Raw genomic sequence first — 20904 nt, forward strand, 5'->3', positions numbered from 1 at the left:
GAATCGGCAGAAGGAGGTAGAAATCCTATTGTTTCTACCTCCTTATCTGGCGTTTCAGCCCTGAACGTTAGTGGCGGATTGGAACGATGGTCGCATGAAAGATCGCAAATCGCCACGTGTGTGGCCATCTTAAGCTATTGCTTTTAAGATAACACTTGTGTTTCTGTGAATTGTCATATCGAATCAGAGGTCTGTGGGAAAATTGTCTTCTGGAAAATGATTTAATAACACAGTGGGATTGAACACAGGCAACTGTGGCATTGGAGTCGGCTACAGTACAGTAGCTACAGTTGCTCTCTGCCAAAGGGACTTGAGATATTTTGCAAAGCAATTTATTGCACTTCTCCGTCATTCAGAACATTAAAGGGAGATAGCACAGCACTGATTTATTAGAAGGAGAATCCCTTAGGGTCCATAACTTTCCCAATGAAGAGGAGAGCGCCGTTGTCATTGGCACGGAGAACAAACAAGAAAGGATGATCTAAGTGATACTCCAAAGGAAAGTAATTGCGGTGGCTGTCCTCTGGTTTTGGCGCTGTCTCTGCTCCTTCCTCGTTCAATTCCAAGGTGGCTTTATGTACGACATAGGAGAGCTTTAATGGCTTTGAGGAGATTTTGCTGAAGTCAGGAGTGGCGAAAAGGGATTGGAGCTCTGTAAATAATTAACAATAAAATGCATAAGTTGGCAAAGACAGAAAACAAAGCATATTCTGTTCAACTAGGAATTAAGCACATTACTTTCTATAGGAGTAAGAAAATGTGTGCTGTGTGCAAATGCAGCGATATTCAGACAAATATCTAAAAGGCGACAATAATATCAAGAAAAATGTGCTCATGTTACTGCTGCTTTTGGGTAAGAAGCTATTGTGAGCAGAGAGCTTCATTGTTTCTCTGGAGTTCCTTCCATTTGACATTCTTCTAATCTCTTCCAATCTTTGAACGTTATGGAATAATTTGACTGTGCCAGATGCCTATCCCTTCACACAATGGACACATATAGAAAGGGCACTATTTAACAACCTGCTGAAATCTGTTTAGTGCATTAGGAATTCATGATTTAGGTTTACCTGGCAGCTTCTCAGAGCGCTAACAGATTGCCTAAGCCATGAAACTGTAAGAGTGATAATATTCTCATTATTAGTATTAAAATGTGTCATTAAAATACTCATCTAGCTGTATTGTTTTATGAGATATGTAACCATCTGTGCAAGATATTCTAAATATAATCTAATGTGCAATAAAATGCAATTCTCACAGATTTCCATATACAATAAGGGGCATATTTATTTCAATCTCAGAAACATTAGCACGTTTTCTTTCTTGTGACTGACATTCCCATAGTGAAATATGTCCACTGATAGAAGGCTGGTGTGCCCTGCTGGAGTATATGTGTTTCAGTAAGTAACATTGTTGTCTGGATTTTCAGTGACACTAAGCCCTGGTCATTTTTTTAAAACTGGAATTTTGTTGCTTTCTCACTACACTAGCAGCCCATAATCCCTGTTTTTTGCTAAAGGTAAGCATAGGGGCTGGCATCTCTGTGTAATTGGCATGGGTAATCAAGTGATTTTCTACTGTAAGCAGCAATCAGAATAATCAGGAAAACTCATTACTCCAGCTTTTTTATGTAATAGTGTATATTAAGATTTTCAGTCTGAAGACCTTTAGCTGGTGGCAGTATTTTTTTTTTTACTTTAAAGGGGTTGTTCACCTATAAATTAACTTTTAGTATGATGTAGAGAGTGCGTTTTTGAAACAATTTGCAATTGGTTTTCAGTTTTTATTATCTGTGGTTTTTAAGTTATTTAGCTCTTTATTCAGCAGTTCTCCAGCTTGGAATTTTAGTGGTTATATGGTTGCTAAGGTCCAAATTACATTACCAACTAGGCACTGGTTTGAATGAGAAACTGGAATATGAATAGAAGTGTGTCTGAATAAAAAGATAAGCAACAACTACAAAGAAAGTGTAGCCCCAAAGAGCAATAGTTTTTGACTTCCAGGGTCAGTGAACCCCATTTGAAAGCTGGAAAGTAGAACAAAGCAAATTAAAAATAATTAAAACAAAATTATATAAACAAACAAGCACTGAAGACCAATGTAAAAAGTTGCTAAGAACTGACCATTCTATTACATACTTAACTTAAAGGTGAACCACCCCTTTAATAAGTCTCAGCACCCTTGATTATTAGCATTGCAATAAAGGGCTGCAGGTTTGACATTTTGCAGCAAAGGAATAGCAATTTCAGCGGCCCCCCCTCACCCCAGACAGTTACCCAAGATTAAACTGTACGCTCCCCTGGGGAAGGGATTGAAATATGAACAATATCAGCTCAGTATAAATATGTCAGCACAATATAAATAAATGTCAATAATATTTACATTGTAGCAGATACGAATAGCAAGAAACATACTTGATTCCTGCAGTGCTTCCTTAAGCTCAGCTTCATAGTTCAGCTTCAGTTTAGGGACGCTTAGGACCAAGTTGATAGGCTGCAGTGCCTGGTCTATGTCATGGACAAACTCAGATGTCAGGCCCTCTTCAATCATAGTCAAGTTCTGGGTGACTGTGTTTGGCAGGAAAAACATGATGCTAACCCCACCAGTGAGAGGAAGCTGAACAATCTGTAAGGAAAAATGTGTGCATGAAAATTCCACTTTCTGAATGGTTAATGGCGACAAGACGCTGGGACAAAACCCAATTCAAAACCACCGCCCAGGAAATGACGTGTAACGTTAGAGCCACCTCTATGACATCACGTAGATGTCAATGCATAAAATTTGTATACAATTGTGGCTACCAATCTCCTAGTGTGCTGTGCTGTGCTCTATTTCAGTGCTTGTTAAAGGCAATGCTATTTCAGTGAAGTCGCTCAGAAAAGGGTCTGTGTGCGATTTGGAACAACAGGCGATTATATGTAGCCTTGTATGTTCTGACGCTAGCAATTTACATTGATCTCTCTTGGAAGACAAAACAACCAATTAGTCGTCAAATCTCTCTTTTAAAAATTGCGGGCGACAAATCTCCCCGTGTGCCACTGCCCTAACATCTTTAAAGCCCAAGAGAAAAGAGATCATTCAATATTTGCATATGTACATGGCGGCTGTTAGAGCTGTGACAGACCAGGAGATTAGTTGCCTGCTATAAATCTCTTCTACCGTGTGCAACTAATCTGCAAATGCCTTCCTACAAGCAATAATGTAAATCACCAGTGGGAAAACACACAAGTCGCTTTGGCTTTCTGAAGTCACCCGAAGCTTCGTTGAGAGGCTTCTTCAAGCAGCTTCAGAATGATACATATGTTTTCCTACCGGCGATTTACTTTATTGCTGGTGGAAAGGCATTTGGAGGTTAATAGGTAGAGGAAATTTATCGTGCGCTACTAATTTCCTCATATGCCATTGCCCTTAGCTTGGAAACCTAACAGAGCTGTTTGATTCATGGCATGTTAGAGTTAGAAAGCCATATTATTAATTCCAACTGAACTGCACTCTATCAAATTTGACACACTTTTGATCTTTATAGTTACAAATAATGCAAAAAAAAAAATTGGCCTTTTCATTCACTTTGTGTTAAAGAAGGAATCTGATTTGCCGTTGTCTGTGCCTCAATAGGTGGCATTAATAGTGCAGAAAAGCTGTGATAAAGATAGTGCTTTGTAGTTTGAATAGGAGTCAGGCTTACTTGAAACCTTTTGTAGGTGAAAAAATAAATTTTAAATGAGAATGCAGAAACTTTAATTATATATATATATATATATATATATATATCTACAGCAAGCAGCCTAGACATATGAGGCATCTGGAGAAGAGAACAATGTTTAAAGCTTTAATGGCAAATGGAGAGTGTGACTGAAGAGAAGAGATGGAGAAGACCGGATTCTGTGTGCCATTCCCAGGTTCCCTCACTGAAACACAGAGAAGAAAGCTTTCACACCTTGCAGTTAAAATCAGAGTCTAAGCCGTATCTCACGGGGATGTTTTTAGATGACATCATTGGAACAGTGACAGATGTCTGTTCATCGAGGTGGAATTCACGCTGGACAGTTTCCCGAGGATTAAATTTGTACGCCCACTGGCCTGTTATAAATTCAGAAATGTGTTAGTCACTTCTATTAATTAAGGGAAAAAAAGGAACGTTTGTTTTCCTAGTTGAACATTCGATAAGATTTTAGATCGCAGAACGTTTGCTGCTATGCCGTACCATGCCAAGGGAAAACAATTCTTTTATATGTTTAGTACTTGCAAGATGACAGACTCGTTGTTTTGCTATGTGAAACCTTCACATTGTAAAAATGTTCTTATTTTAGTAGATCCTCCCCATTGGGATGAAAGCTTTACAGGGGAATAAAAGGGTTATGACTGGTGGGATGCCAATCTGGGCATATCCTGCTACAGCCAAGGGTGGGGAGCATGTGCAACACAGCAATGATTTGGCTTTTGCATCTAAAATTTATTTTTTTCCCACTGTGCATGTGTGGAGCCCAGACTTGTCGCTAAGGATCCCTGAGACAGACTAAAACTGCAGGGAACTCAATAGAACAGCACCTCGACCCTGTACATTTGCCAGTAAAGGAGAGACATATAACAATATTGATCCTGGTCTTCAAAGCTATCCACAGGAGCTGCCCATCTTTTTACCTTGTTAAACCATGTTTGGAGTGGTAGTGGCACTGTACATGCTCACTGTGGCCTGGGCTGCTCTAGAAAAGCCAAGCAGAAAGTGAGGTTACACTGTCATAGAAGCTACCGGGCTAATTATTAATGTGTGTGCTTTCTATCTGCATTGTAATTACAAAGGTCAAAGCAGAACATATTCTGTGAATGAGGGAAAAAAGCAGATAGGGCATCTTCAGAAGCACAGATCTAAACTGCTAAAGGGCTTGTGTCCAAAACCCAAACTAGCCTATTTCTTTGTTAAGCTTTCATTCACCTTTAAAAGTGGTATTTATATTTGTATGGTGTTTATTGAAAGCCACATATAGGTGTGCAGCAGACAAGTAAATGCAGCACAGGTAGAATTGCGTATCTCATTCATTATAAAGAGGCATTTGTCATTTGTTGTTGTTGTTTGTTCCTTGCTACCTGCTGTTGGTTCCATCTCCAAATCCGTGGGCTTTGATGGATGTGGGATAGAATAAGCCTTTGCTTTTCTAACAAATGTTCCATAGTAAATGCAGTTTGGTCATCCTATTGACAAATTAATCCATTTTGCTGTGATAAAATTGTAACCCTTTCTTGGCACTGATATCCAGGGCCACACTGGGGCGCAAACAGGAAAAATCCCAAGCCTCCGCTAAGTGGGAGATTTGCGGGATTTGGAAAGTTTAAAGTGCCTCCACCCAGGGCTAAACCATGTATTAGTGGGCAACAACTCCCTGGGAACTGCAACAGCAGTGATTAATATACCAAATGCAATGGAAATAAACCACACAATTGATAGATATGAAATAAATTGTAATATATATGCAAGATGCAATGAAATGAAAACAGTGAATAACAGTTTCACATAACACATGTAGGGACCCATAGGTATTAGAGTTCCTATGGCTTTAAATCCCTACTTCCTAGTTCCTAGTGCTGTTGCTGGGCAAAGCACTATGTATCTAGTTCATACTATATTGTGCCTTATTGGTTTACTAAGGATGACCACTCCCCTTGCAGACTGATAAAGTGTCTTGCAAGGAGGAGGGCTTCCTCTTTGGCTGCCTTCTGACTCTCAGGTGACATCTCCATCGAGCCTGGGATCAGACTTGGCCCCAGTAAAAGCCATTTGCCCTAGAGTAGCCCCTTGGTACTCTAGTGAAAATCGGGGACAGGGCCCCGTGAATGAGGTGAAGTTAGCAGAGGGATAGATCCTGTAATAGCACACTCTATATAGTGTGAGACAGTCAGGGCTATCTAGCATGAGCAGCAATCGCTCCACCATAGGAGATCTAAAAAGGGTTTAGCAATACCCAGGCTCTGTTTGCCTTACTGAAGGGACCGCAGTCAGACATAGGTATCAGGCTGTTTCTTCCCCTGATCCACCGTTGCTGTAGGGATCCGGCCCAGTATCAGGTGATCATCCTTAGGATTGTCTATATCTCCTTATCTACCTCCAACGTGGTGTTACTCTGCATTGCATAACTACAACTGTATTATCTGCTTCACCATCTATCTCAGTATTTGTGAGTATCACCCTGCATCATTCTGTGTGCAACAATAAATGTTAATAGTTGATCAGCAAAGAACCTTCTGGCGTCCTAATTACTAGCACTACACCATACAGCATCAGGGAGGTGTAGTTCAACACCATCCTCATCTCTAAAAACGCTCCTAAAAGTCATCTCCCACTTAGCGGAGGCCCATCCTGGGAAAGGGGGATCGCATGTAACACATGCTCTACCTAATACTAGTCTGGATTGACCCTTTACTGGCCAAACAGGTGTTACATTTGGCGCCCAACGTGGGGCGGAGCCAGCAATTATTGTATTTTACCATTACGGAGCCATTACCTGAGGACTGAGCTGTGTGTGTGCATATCACTTTAAAAATCGCTGACAGGTTGCCGGACTCGATAGGAAAAAGGCACCTGCAGTGTCTGATCGTAAAAACTACGTTCTAGTTGGCCGTGGGTTCGGGTCTTGAAGGTTTCCCCGGGTGCACCCATTGGCTTAAACAACTGTCAATCATCTCTGTGGAACTTTTGGCGCATTTTCTGTACTCCCGCGCGAAGTCCCACCTTGTTTACGAGATTTGGCAGGGCGGTGCCCGCCCATAAAAAGGGTGGGTCGGCCATTTTGTGAACCACTCCTCACCAGACGCAAGCGCGACTACTGCTCCGTAGAAGTCACGTCTTTAGCGGCCTACTGAGGAAATTCTACGTTCCATTTCAAGCCCTTAAAATTCAGCCTACCTACCTGTACCATCCCCAGAGGAGGACAACCGGGGACTGAAGGGAGTACCGAGCACTACCAGGACCCTCGGCTGAGGCCTGGATATACCTGCCGGAGTACCCCACAAGGCAAGAGTGAGTACAACCGCGGCTGCGGCTCTCTCTAAATAATCATCAACCCGTATCAGGATTCTCGGCTGAGACCTGGGTAATATACGGAACTTTCCAACTATTTCAATAGTGTTACCGCACACTGCGGAACACATACCGGACACTTCTATTAAACCCCAGTACCCTATAGTGCCCACTACCCCTCCGCAGGGATGGCAGAGAAGGGCTGGGACGGGTGGCCTGATCCGGAAGTTCCGGAAGGGAGCCGCTCATTTACTACCAAGCCAGTTATACCGCCACCATCCCCACTTCGGTACCTATGGACTGGCATGTTTGGGGAACAGTATGTTAGCGAAACCGCTACGGAGATTGTCCCCTATTGTGGCGCATGTGGGAAGCAAGTGTGGCGCGTACTGCGAAATGTTAAGGCGCGTTGCCCCCACTGTCAGAACCGGTGTTGGGCTGGGCCGACACGCGTAGACAGCCCCTCCCCAGTGACGGAGGTGTCATCCACCTCGCAGGGTCCCCAAGGAAAAACACCCAATGACCCCAAGGAGAGGGCTACCACTACACAGGACAGTTCAATTGCTCCTTTTAGTCCAAAGGAGTCCTTCAAGGCCATGTCGGTGCAAAGCTTACCAGTTGCCACCGCTGCCCCTGTAAAGGAGGAAGGGCCCACCTGGCTGAGGACTGTTTCAGAGCTAAATTTGAACATTGCTGACCCGGAGGTAGTGGCCAGGGCTGCTGCGGGGAGGGGTAGACCCCGCACTAACACATCAGTGAGCGGTTCCACAGTGGCACCACCACCTGGCCCTCCTACTCCGGATACTAACACTCCAAAAGCAAAGTCCCCTAAACCAAAGTGGGATTTGATGGAATTCGGGACCCCTTCTGACGAGTCATCCTTCAAGGAAGAGGACCCCATTATTGTGGTATCGCCATCTGCACCCCAACTGCCTCCTTACATGCCCCCATCAGACGACCATTTCTGGATTGCACCTGGAAGGGCAGATCCAGCCAAACAGCGCACGGTGTCCCGCGTCCAACGGATCATCAATGCCCATGTTTTGGAAAGATGGGGGTACTATATGCCTTATGGGCCCGAATGGGTCTATGATGAAGTGGAAGCGCACCTAGAGGAATGGATCTACGGTGAGCTGGTCCGGCGGGAGAAGCTGAGAACACGGGGAGTGTTCCACAGCGATCCCAATCAGAGGCAGAAGGATGTGAACTATCTTTATGATATATCCAAGGAATGGTGGTTTGGCAGAACCATACTAAAACATTTCGTAAAAAGCTGCGGGAAATACCAAGAGGATAAGTATTTCAGCCTGTCAGCAGACCTTCCACAGGGTGGCCGAGTGGACAAACCACACCCTGCCTACTATATATCCTTTGAGGATACACTGGCCAAGTATGACATTCACATATAAAGTCCATGATGTTTTCCCCAGGATGTGAAAATAATCCTTTTTGTCCACCCCCAGAGACTCCCACATGATAGAGGTACTCTAGGGTGTGACCTTGTTTTCTGTTGCCCTGTATAAGCGGGCCCTTGTTTTTGATTAAACTCTCACTAGAGAGACTTTATTTATGACTGTACATAGTTGGGTTCAAGAGACAGGACTGCTGAGCCCCATCTCACTACAACTTCTGCAGGACCTACCACTGAGTAGGAACCATCTTGTCCTTACACCCTACGGAGTGCGTGTCGGGAGATTCATGAACACTGGGTTAGGGTGGGACAGATGGACTTAATAAAGTTGGGGAGATGGGAGTGTTTGCAAATTGCTTGAACTTAACAAATTTTCTTTACAGTCCAAGTGTTGTGCCTGGGGACACCTGAGTGAAGGCAGGATCGTTCTCAAGTGTAAGTGTGTGCCTGTTATACCCCTGTTGCAGAGCCAGGTGGTATTTCTAGGATCTCAAGTAATATGCCTGAGTGATCCATAGGACACTCAAGAAGTGTATATAAGTTTGGGTAACAGTAACTGAAACAGTTTAAATTTGTGCCTGTAACTTCCTTAATCCACAGGAACCATTGTACCCAGGTATTCCTCCGGAGAGGATACCAGAAGAGGATGTTTGGTACTGTGTTTATGATTTTTCAATTGTATGATGTGCAACTTCATTTAATTTACCATTGCCGGGTCGGAATGGGTTTTTCCCCCGGGTGAATGTAGGGACCCATAGGTATTAGAGTTCCTATGGCTTTAAATCCCTACTTCCTAGTTCCTAGTGCTGTTGCTGGGCAAAGCACCATGTATCTAGTTCATACTATATTGTGCCTTATTGGTTTACTAAGGATGACCACTCCCCTTGCAGACTGATAAAGTGTCTTGCAAGGAGGAGGGCTTCCTCTTTGGCTGCCTTCTGACTCTCAGGTGACATCTCCATCGAGCCTGGGATCAGACTTGGCCCCAGTAAAAGCCATTTGCCCTAGAGTAGCCCCTTGGTACTCTAGTGAAAGTCGGGGACAGGGCCCCGTGAATGAGGTGAAGTTAGCAGAGGGATAGATCCTGTAATAGCACACTCTATATAGTGTGAGACAGTCAGGGCTATCTAGCATGAGCAGCAATCGCTCCACCATAGGAGATCTAAAAAGGGTTTAGCAATACCCAGGCTCTGTTTGCCTTACTGAAGGGACCGCAGTCAGACATAGGTATCAGGCAGTTTCTTCCCCTGATCCACCGTTGCTGTAGGGATCCGGCCCAGTATCAGGTGATCATCCTTAGGATTGTCTATATCTCCTTATCTACCTCCAACGTGGTGTTACTCTGCATTGCATAACTACAACTGTATTATCTGCTTCACCATCTATCTCAGTATTTGTGAGTATCACCCTGCATCATTCTGTGTGTAACAATAAATGTTAATAGTTGATCAGCAAAGAACCTTCTGGCGTCCTAATTACTAGCACTACACCATACAGCATCAGGGAGGTGTAGTTCAACACCATCCTCATCTCTAAAAACGCTCCTAAAAGTCATCACCCACTTAGCGGAGGCCCATCCTGGGAAAGGGGGATCGCATGTAACACATGCTCTACCTAATACTAGTCTGGATTGACCCTTTACTGGCCAAACAGGTGTTACACACATATAATATTTGACACTATTACCCTTTGTGTAAAATATGTCCCTTGTCACTTTAAGAACCTTGAGTGTGCACAAGTTAACTCCTTGTATGAAGGTAGGGGTAACAGAGTTATGTGTTGCAACACCAGATTGTAGCACCCCGGGTGTGTAACTGTAAAACCTCACCAACTCCTGGTGGCAGTGAAAGGGGAATAGATCCTGTGGGGCAGAGCAGATGCAGGGAAGCAGTCTGGCAGCTTTAATCCTCACTGAGCTTGAGATGCTGGGGGAGAGAAAGGCTTCTTGGGATCCTGATGGAGATTCACTGCAGGTGTCACGGAGGCTGATGGGTAATCCCACATCCAGATCCAGTGTACACGCTGGTAACTCACTACAGGGCTGAAGTCCTAACTATCCTACAGTGATTACTACCCTAACAACAGGCCTGCTGCAGTAATCCCATTCACTAAATGGCTGAATGGGAAGGGTTAACTAACTCCCTATGCTCTGATTATGGGGTTCCCTATATATAATAGATTGTTCTACAGGTGGAACCCTAGCTCCCTACTTGTACAGATCACAGGAACACTCACAGGAAAGATGGAGAAACCTCAGGCAGCTCTCAGTAATACTGTGCAGAGTCCATGCTTTCCTTCTCCTCTCTTCCTGAATCAGATCTGCCTCACTTTCATATCTTTTTGGCTCCAAAGCTCTTTCAGCAGGGTCACAAGGTCAGAAGCCAATCCCCCCTGCTGATTGGGCCAGGCTGTGACTGGGAACTGTCCCTTTGCAGTACAGTCAGCAGCCATGTTTTTGGTTGCTCCAGATTTAAAGTCACAGGGTTGTGTGTTTGGGGAAAGTGTAAATTAGCACTTCCCTACAAAATCTTTGTTCTATTTGTTCATCTCAAAGAAAGTACCTTTTGTAGCATGTAGAAATAATATGAATCAACATCAAAAATTGTTATTTTAAGTAGAACTGTCCAATAAGAATTATGCATACATTATAGCCATTTAATTGTACCTTTTAAGTAAGTAGTTCCGAGCAGCAGAATGCTCACACTAGTTGGAATCTCTTTGAAGAACTTCACCACTTTCCCTTGTGTCTGCTTCTGTATAAAGTCGTTGGCTTCCTGCAGGTCCAGGCGAGTGCTTCCTGTCAAAACCTTTGGCTTGTTTCCATAGAACTTCTCTACCTGAGTCACAAAATCCATCCGTAGCCTGAGCCCTGTTCATTATAGAGAGAGTTACGTCAGGTCCTTTCGAATTGGTTTTACACAGGGGCATTTTATTTGAAAGGGTTAACAGACAAGTGTTCTAAAAATTCCATATGAAATACTCCACATTCTATTCACTTCTGCTTTATTTTCTGAGTATTTTGGGGGACTATTGAGTGCAGAATTTTCTGTTCACTCTGAATAATGTTATGTAAATGCAGAACTGGACTTGCCATCCCATTTTATATTTTTGGAGAATACAAGCAAGTAAGCATTTGTGTTTATTTGTTACAGCTAAAGGGGTAAATGATTGGGAAAATGCAACACAGATCCCGATTAGCACAGTAATCCAAACGTTCAGAATTTTTGTGCACAATTTATAAACGGTTATAATATAAAAATTTGTCAGATATTTGCTACTTATGCTATCTTGTGGACTTCTATTTCGAGAGATATATTTTGCTTAGAAGATATTTTGACTTCCAGCTTTTCTTTTTATCTTTTTCCCCATTTACACAGTACTTTGACATTTTGTGATAAAAAATTCCAAAGATTTAGTTTTTTCCCAAATGTATGGAAATGTTTGCTCTTAACCTTGTGAAATTCACTATTTATATTTTCCCAAACTGGGAGAAGGGCCATTGATATTTTAAAATCCACTGATTTTCCAACATTACTAAAATGGTATTGAAATGGGACTTTACATTGCAGTTTTATTTCAGTTGGAATCTTTTGAATCTTTATAAACTAGTAACTCTCTTTCAGCAGAAATCCTTCAGGGTCCTTGAATTAATTTGTCTGAAAATCTGCCAGAGAATGATCCAGGCTCATTGTTGATTGATTGCAAAGGATGATTGGACTGGTGCAATGTAACTAACACATTTGGTAGGTGTAGAGAAATTGGCCTGCTGTAACTAGAATATACATGGGAATAATTACCCAATAAAATGTACAATGAGAAAATACATGCTCGCTAATTTTATACAGAATGGGTTATGCAGCAACGGGTGAAGTCTTTTGCTTAGACTAGCAGCAGCCAAGAAGCAGTTTTCCTGATCTAGAGCAGTTAGAATAGATTCATTTATATTGATTTTTAAATATACTTTATAGTTTTGTTTTGTTTTTTAAAGGGGACCTGTCACCCATATTGTTTGATAAAAGTTCCTTTCAAATAATCATGGAACCCCATATCTTTTATTTATTAAAACATCTATACCTATTATTATGGTATTTAAAAATCTCAGCTGTCAATCATATATTGTCTGCTCTACCTCTATGCCTCATACAGGTGGGGCTGGCAATTACTTTTAGTTTCCGTTCAGAACTTTCTAGATGTCACTGCACTCCTCACAGTCTATATCTGTGTATCCCAGGCATAGGCATCAGGTCCTTGTTCTGGTACATAAACAAGATTTTGGCATGATGATGATGCAAAGCTTGTCTTAATAACAATATCCACAAAATGGCACCTGCCTGCTTGCTATGATTGTGAATTCTAAGGGGCACATTTACTAACCCACGAATCCGAATTGGAAAAATTCTGATTGGAAAACGAACATTTTGCGACTTTTTCGTATTTTTTTGCGATTTTTTCGGCGCCTTTACGACTTTTTGGAAATTGTCGCGACTTTTTCGTTACCAATACGATTTGCGCAAAAAAACGCAAGTTTTTCGTAGCCATTACGATGCGCTCGTATCTTGTCGCGACATTTTGTATTGAGCGCTCGTAAGCGGCGGGCGAAACTTTCAGACTTAGCATGATTTTGGAAGCCTCCCATAGGACTCAATGGCACCCTGCAGCTCCAACCTGGCCCAAGAAAAGTCACCATACTGAAGCTTGAATGAATCCGAATCTTTCGTACTTGGCGCGAAGGCTACGAAAAAGTCGCGTCTTTTCGCGCAAGTAGTAACGCTACAAAAAAATCGCCAGATTTTGCGCAACATTCGGAATGGCAACGAAAAAGTCGCGACAATTTTCCGAAAAATTGCCAAATACCGATCATTACGAAAAAAACGCAATCAGACGCATTCAGCCCGTTCGTGAGTAAGTAAATGTGCCCCTTAGACTGAAGGAAATAAGATTGAAGTGATTTATATAGTGCAAGTAAAGTTTATTTTGCTCAAATAACATGACAGGAAAGAATTTGGATTAGTTCTTAGGGCCCCTTTAATTTCTTCTTATTTTTGGGCTAATTATCAACAGATTTTGAGTGAATGCAGAGGTGCTTTTAAGAAAGTGTCTAAAAATGCATAAAAATCTGCCTTTTTAGCCTATAAAAGAGTGATTATATGTAATTTAGGTGCTGTCCAACCTTTGGGCTTCCAGGGTATTCTGTGTTTTGCCATTGGCGGATTTTTTTAGTGAAATGGGTGACAAAATTTGCCACAGAACAATTTGCAGCACATCATAAAAAAAAGATGCACCTCAAAAGAATGCCGCAGGCGATAATTTTTTTTGCTATCCAACATTTTAGCTTTTTCGCAAATCTTTTAAAAGATTCGCAAATTTTTCAGCAAAGCGAAACAGGACAGATTAGCTCATCACTATTAATGTATCCAATCTGGTCAAACCCAAAGCTAATTTTTGATCAATATTTAACCTAGAGTTGACAACTATTACATTAAAACTGTGAGAACACACAAGGCTGTATTGCATAATATCAACAGCAGTGGACTGGAGGCAGAATATGGGGCAAATTTATAAAAACTCAAGATTGTGTTTTCTCTACAAATTGAAAAAAAGAATAGAACAAAAAGACGTGATTGGAAATCCGAGTACAAGTTTTGGAACTTGAATAGTAAAGAATTTCAAAGTTTTCTGCCAAGTTTCTTTAGTAGTCAATGGGGAGTGTCTCTAAAGATTTGAAGCAACTTTTTTTTTCAAGCTTAAAAACTCATTGTGAGTAACGTGTAGCTCACCACCCAATTAGATGTGGCTGCAAAGCAGATGCTCACGCTTAAATGTAAGGCTTTGAGGCAAGTTTGGAAGACATACAGACACTGCAGGCTGGCCCACATGGTGCTAGCTAGCATCCAATCACAGCACTTATTTGGTAACACCCAGAAACTTTTTCATGCTTGTGTGGCCTTAGGTAATGCAAAACACTACTATAAGGTAGAGAACAATGCTAATTACTTCTCTCCAGCATGATTCGCCATGTGCTTTTCAATCCACTCGCTTGAGAAGTAAAACTTGCAAGCAAGTCTTTATATGTAGCATGGACTTCAGGATCATTGAGAAGGTCATAGTATAGAGAACGCTGGATTAATGATTCAGTTCTTTGTCCACCCCCTATGAACAAAAAAAATCTGATCAGTTATCGCTATATAAAAATGCATTCCTTAGCTGTGAAGCAAGAAAATTTTTTTTAATTACCACGTCCATGTAACTCCATACAACATATGTTTCCAAAAATCTTACACCTTCTGTTAAAATAACACTTAATTTTACTATATATATATATGTGTAGGGATTCACCAAATCCAGGATCCAGTTCTTCGTTCAAAAAGGGTCTAGGATTCAGCTTGGATAGAATCCAAAAAGTTATATTTTGACTGAATAGTAAAAGGGTAATTTAAGAGTGCAAAGTGCAATTCTGGACACAATTGGATTTACTGCCAGCCTGACAATGGCGATAGCTCCAGAGTTTCCGTGCATTAATAGACATGGTTGTGCTTAGTGTCTCAGCTACATGGAATTGCAAGGAGAGTTTTTGGGCATAAGTACCATTAATGAATAGTGATCCATCGACTGACCTCACTGCCCTGTTAGAGTTAAACTGGCCATACATGTACTAATAAAACACATACAGCCACAGCTCCAGTTCCTGCTGTACTAATAATTTGTGTGCTCTGCACTTGATGTGCTTACTTATTTACAAAGTATTAAAACCCCTGCCAAGTCTTATCATTTCCATTTTAAATGACAATGACATCAATCCAAGATCCCTTAAAAGTATTTAGTATTGATGATATGGTTGTTGTTTGAAATAATAGCAAAGAGTGGATGAAAATATTTTTCCTTTCACATCTTTATCAAACTCACCCAAGGAAAGACTTGACAGAGATGTAGCAATGCTCAGTGGTGAAATAATGATATTGCTGTTGGGATTTTTGTTTGCTTGCATACGATATAGGTCATATCCAAAGTTAGATGCAGAAGAGGCAAGCCTGTTGATTGGACTCTTGTAGAAGGGATCTTCTTCTTCTACCTCTGTAGGGACCTATAGGAACATTATAAGTGTTATATTTTTGAATGCCATCTAAACCAATACCAAACCAAATACCATAAGGCAGGGGACTCCAACCTTTCTTACTCATGAGCCACAGTCAAAAGACTTGGAGAGCAACACAAGCATCATAAAGGTTCATGGAGGTGCCAAATAAGGGCTAAGATTGGCTATTAGGCAGCCTCTATGCACATTATCTGCTTACAGGGGCTTTATTTCGTAGTAAATCGTGTTTTTATCCAACCAAAACTTGCCACCAAGTCAGGAATTCAAAAATAACTACCTGGTTTGGGGGCACTGAGAGCAACATCCAAGGGGTTGAGAAGCAACATGTTGCTCACAAGCCACTGGTTGGGGATCACTGCCATAAGGCATTGTTTGTTGGTTCAAGCACCCCTTGGAGGCCCAGCCTTTGTTCCATCCCCCCATTGTTCATGACAAGCTTATATATACCTTCCAGTAAGGCTTTCAGAGGGCTCTAGGAAAGAAATAGACATTATCCTCACTATAAATGGCCTTTATTTTGAGGCCCCCTTTGCCACTGCAACAGGCCCTCCTCAGTGGTGCAGTTCCACGGTTTGGGAACTATTGCCATAAGGAAACTTACATTAAATAATTGTTATACAAAATATAAGTACATCTTAGGAAGTCAGCTGTGAGGTCCAAAGGTTTTCTTTGGGGTTTTTTTCTGCATAATTTGCCTAGTACTTATTGTACTCAAACAGCCTGTCCATTAATTTCCATTTGCATATAGTTTACCTCTCAATAACATGACACTGTTGTATGGCCAAAGTAGTTGCTTGCCAAATCTGAATGATAGGATGTATGTGCGTCTTGGTGGGACACAGTCCATAAACTCAGCTTGCCCTTTGAGCTGAAGAAATATAATTTCCTTCTAAGTTAATACCTGTTAATTTTCTCCAACCATATCCTCCATTTCAGCCTACAGACCCCCTCCATCTACAGCCTTTATCTGCTCATATTTTATAAAACTTTTCTACATTCCCTTGCATTTGAGCAGCCAAGTAGTTATCAGTTATTTTGGATTTTGTTACAGACCATCGCAGTCACCATAACCAAAATTTTATATGATTATATCATTGTCAACCTTGCCAAACTTACATTTTCATGAACACTAAGCTATTGGACATAAAATAGCAGCCCTACTAAAAACAAGTGGAGACAGTATATAAAAATTATATACACAAATTCAGTGGACAGTAAAAACAACTGACCAGAAGCAATAACTACATAGGACAAATATGGAAAAAACACTGGTTTTATGAGCCTATGTTACAAAATTATAATTATATTTTATTTCACACAGTGGGGAATGATCTCTGCTATTACATCCCTGCCTACCATGGTTTAGTTATATCACCTAACATAATCAAATAACATGCATTGCATTGCATGGATATTAGCATTCTTTACCGGTTAGATTGGCCCTATCAAATAAATTTAACTTGAGGGGGTTGCTAAACTTAAATTGTTAAATAAATACTGTCATGGGAAAACATATTTTGCTTCAGAATGCATCAGTTAATAGAGCTTCTCCAGCAGAATCCTGCATTGAAATCAGTTTTTTAAAAACACAAACAGTTTTTTTTTTATAACAGCAGCTGATCAGCAGAACAATGGGAAGGTGGCAACATAGCAGCTACCTAACACCTGTATTGCTAAAAGTGGTAGATATCAGAATAGCACTCAATAGTTAAAAATCCAAGTCTGGCTTGGGACTCCTCCAGTTACATGGGAGTAGGAGAAACAATAGGTTATCTGAAAGTGTCTCTAATGTGTAGCACTGGCTCCTTCTGAAAGCTCACACTCAGGAATAGCATTTTAAATGGTAGAGTGAATTATTTGCTATGTAAACAGTGTAATTTAGAAATAAAAGTTACCATAAAGATCATGTAGAATCCCTTTAAAGGAAAACTGTACCCTCAAAGAATGTAGGTCTCTATAAAAATATATTGCACAAAACAGCTCATAAGTAAAACCCTGCTTCAGTTAAATAAACCATTTTAATTAAAATACACTTTTTTCATAGTATGTGCCATTGGGTAATCCTAAATAGAAAATTGCCATTTTAACTAAGTTCCATCCCATAGGATCATACAATTCACAGTGCACCCAAACAAAGCAAGGGCACACGTACGTGTTAGGTCACATCAGCCAATTAATGTACAATGTTCTGTCATTTACTCCCACACTACTTCCTGTTACAGTTAGAGCTGCATTATTTCCTGTCAGGTGATCCCTGAGGGAGCCCACGCCCATCATTAAATGAAGTCTCAAGGCAAAAGATGTAAAAGGGCAATATTTACTTCTATATATAGTCCAGTTTGGTAGGATTCTTTAAAAGACCACTTAATATGATATAAACTGTTGTAAAGTAAATCTGTTGGTTAAGTATTTATTCTGGGGGTATAGTTTGGAAGGTGAACTAAATACTGCCTTTCCCTTGCTAAAGAAAAGGTAAAAACCATTGGGTATTTCTGAAACAGCCTATTTATTATAACCAAAAATGTTAGCAAGGGCTTCCTTCAACAGACATTTTAGTTCAGCATTTCCAAAAGAAGTCATTATAATGAAAAACTGCTTACAGCTGCCATAAGTGTAAGGCCTCGTAGCTGAACTGTAATTAGAAATGCAAATCTTTCTTCTATGGCTCAAGCAAAGTCAAGAAGAAAATGACACTATATTAATTACCCCACAGCCACTGTAATTTACTTAATTGAGTGTCTACTTATGAAACAGCATTTTGTTGAGACAAAGAAAACCAAAGACTTGCTTAATTGAGCATGGACACCGAGGAGGGTTCACAGTGCAATCCTCTTGCACGCATTGTTAATATACAAGAAAGATAACCCCAGGGGCTGAGCCTTAATGCAATATTATGTATAATGCAGGCAAATAACTCCCAGCTTCTCCTTGGGATGTAAGTTTTCAGGATCTGCTTGCCTAAGGTCAGGGGAATATCATCAGCTTGGGCAGATTTACACTAATGACAGAAAGTGAGTTTCTGCTGAATAGAAAGCATCTGTGCCACCCTTACTCATCTCTCAACTTCAATGGGAAACACTTGAAAATGCATTTATAAGATTAATGCCACACAGGGAAAAATGCAGGCTGAGAATCAACCCCTACACTGGCATCAGCCTTCTTTCTCACCTGCACCCAGAACCATTGCGTGCAGACACATGCAACAGGTTTCTGCATGGTAACACATGAGTATGCATTTCTGTGCCAAAATCTGCAGCATGTGCCTTCACCTCAGACGATGCAGTGATTCGGGGTGCAAGGCTGATGCCAATATAGCGAATATTTTACTCCTTTGTCAATATGCCCCTATGCAGGCAGCTGTAGGTAGAGGGGTAGAGGGCCTTTAAAGGAGAAGGAAAGTCATTTTGGCATTTTACTGCCAATAGATTTGCCACATTAGCTTACTGCTGCAGGTCTACCTGTTGTCGATCAGGTTACACTTTCTTAAGGGTGGGGGGAGTGAGTTTTATGTATTCTTATGGGAGGGGGGGAGCAGGAGAAGGGAGAGAGGAGAGAGCTGTGCCGACTGTGGCCCCAGGAATAAAAGGAAGTATATGTTTACACAAAAGAAGACAAGAAAACCTGTGTTTCTTTAGATAGAGGACTCAGTGCAGCATTTCTGTGAGTGCTTATGGCTGTATTTACATAGACCTTTTCTGATAAAGCTTACTTAGTTTTTACCTTTAATTCTCCTTTACACTTAATTCAAACCAGGCAATTCTGACAACAACAATAAAATTCACTAGATACACTGTCCTGCATCCAATTTATGGAAACAGATGCTAGTTAAAGTCTTGTCGTGAATGTAACTTCGCGTGCACTCTCAATTACAATGGAATTCTGCAAAGAAACTGCATAAAAAACATTGTTATATGCATGCCAATATTGCCCTTTGTGCAGTGTGCTGCCTTGGGATCTGAGCCCTTATAGGTTATAGCAATATCCACTGAAATTGGTGGACAGGAACTTTCAACACTGTTTTAACAATTAAAAAAAAAACACTGGTGTACTGGTGTACTTACTGGCATTAATCCTGGCCAATTAATCCTCCATTTCTTTAAGCTATAATCTAACCAGGGGCATTTCCTAAAAAGCCCAGCACCACTCTGCTTTCCCTACTAGCATCCTTTGAACTGGCTGCATGCCCAGCATTGTGGTTCTTGGGAGCAGAAGGGAGAGCAAGGGAAACATGGCTCTCTACAGAAACATACTGCTCTATTTCTTTAAGAATATTCTAGTATAAAAGGTCAATGATATAACAAATTGACATCACCCAGTGCTTTTTACCTTCAGTACTTTAAGTACTGTATAAAGTGCCTCACAAGCAACTCAGCTTAGAAAAAGGTGCCCTTGTCCCCAGGGGATCTTTACAGCTGTCCCTTTGTGTAATTGCTTTATAATTAATTGTTCTTATACATAATTCTTAAAAAGCAAAATACGTAATAGTTTTTTTTTACCTCATCTGCAGCATTCTGGGCGCTGGTGTAAGAAAGGAAACTTCCTGTAAAAAGCAAAGCCAGGTAGATCTTCATTGTCAGTTCTGTAAGAAGTAAAGATAACTGATTACTATGAAAGCATGCACAATGATGTCAACGTTCCATGTGTCAGCAAAGAGATAAACCCTAGTCCTGGCAATAGTGGAGCACAGTCAGAAATAGGACACAAATGTTCTGGGGCAGTGATCCCCAACCAGTGGCATGGGGGCAACATATTGCTCAGCAACACGTTTGGTGTTGCTGCCAGTGGCCTCAAAGCAGGTGCTTATTTTTTATTTCCAAGCTTGGAGGCACATTCTGGCTGGCAGTCCACAAATGGGGGTACAAATAACCAACTACAGCCCTTATGTGGCACCCCTGGGAACTTTTTCTGTGCTTGTGTTGCTCCCCAACTCTTTTTTACATTTTATAGTATATTGCAGTCTCTATTTAATACTGGGAAGGACTGAATAAAGTCAGTGAGCAAAGTGCAGTTTTGAACGAAAACACCATTTTTTCCCCATAATGCAGTGTTTTCCCAGAATTCCAGCAGGGGTGCTGATGTGTCAAAATTAATGCAATTGTGGCAAATCAGATGTGATTGCACCAAAATCTGGTTGGCACCATTTCTGGTATTCAGTATGCAAGTTTTTTAGGCACAAAGCATATTGACACAAGGCACTCAGGGAATGGGAGGCAGGAAGGACTGAGTGGCACTGGGCGTAACTATACGGAAGTGCAAAGAGTGCATTTTGACTTTAATAAAAGTGGCTTTATGCAAAACGTATGGGGAATTTGATGGAGCCACAATGATGACCCATTTAGGGGGAAACCACCCCCCTAAACGGATTTCTAAGCAAGTTTCTAATATACGTAT

At 41.2% G+C, this 20904-nt stretch overlaps 1 protein-coding gene across 1 annotated transcript in view; it reads right to left on the reverse strand.

The window, feature by feature from the left end:
• Positions 1 to 207: 207 nt before the first annotated feature.
• The window catches only part of serpinf1 (serpin peptidase inhibitor, clade F (alpha-2 antiplasmin, pigment epithelium derived factor), member 1), a 50462-nt gene continuing 29765 nt past the window's right edge, over positions 208 to 20904 (reverse strand). The window contains 7 exon segments of the mRNA NM_203755.1: positions 208 to 652; positions 2412 to 2622; positions 3935 to 4077; positions 11086 to 11289; positions 14415 to 14570; positions 15324 to 15501; positions 20010 to 20092. Of these exon segments, the coding sequence (NP_989086.1) occupies positions 390 to 652; positions 2412 to 2622; positions 3935 to 4077; positions 11086 to 11289; positions 14415 to 14570; positions 15324 to 15501; positions 20010 to 20084 (1230 nt within the window). The 5' untranslated portion in view covers positions 20085 to 20092 and the 3' untranslated portion in view covers positions 208 to 389.

Source organism: Xenopus tropicalis, chromosome 2, assembly GCF_000004195.4.
Source record: "Xenopus tropicalis strain Nigerian chromosome 2, UCB_Xtro_10.0, whole genome shotgun sequence".
In the NCBI taxonomy this organism is placed as follows: domain Eukaryota; kingdom Metazoa; phylum Chordata; class Amphibia; order Anura; family Pipidae; genus Xenopus; species Xenopus tropicalis.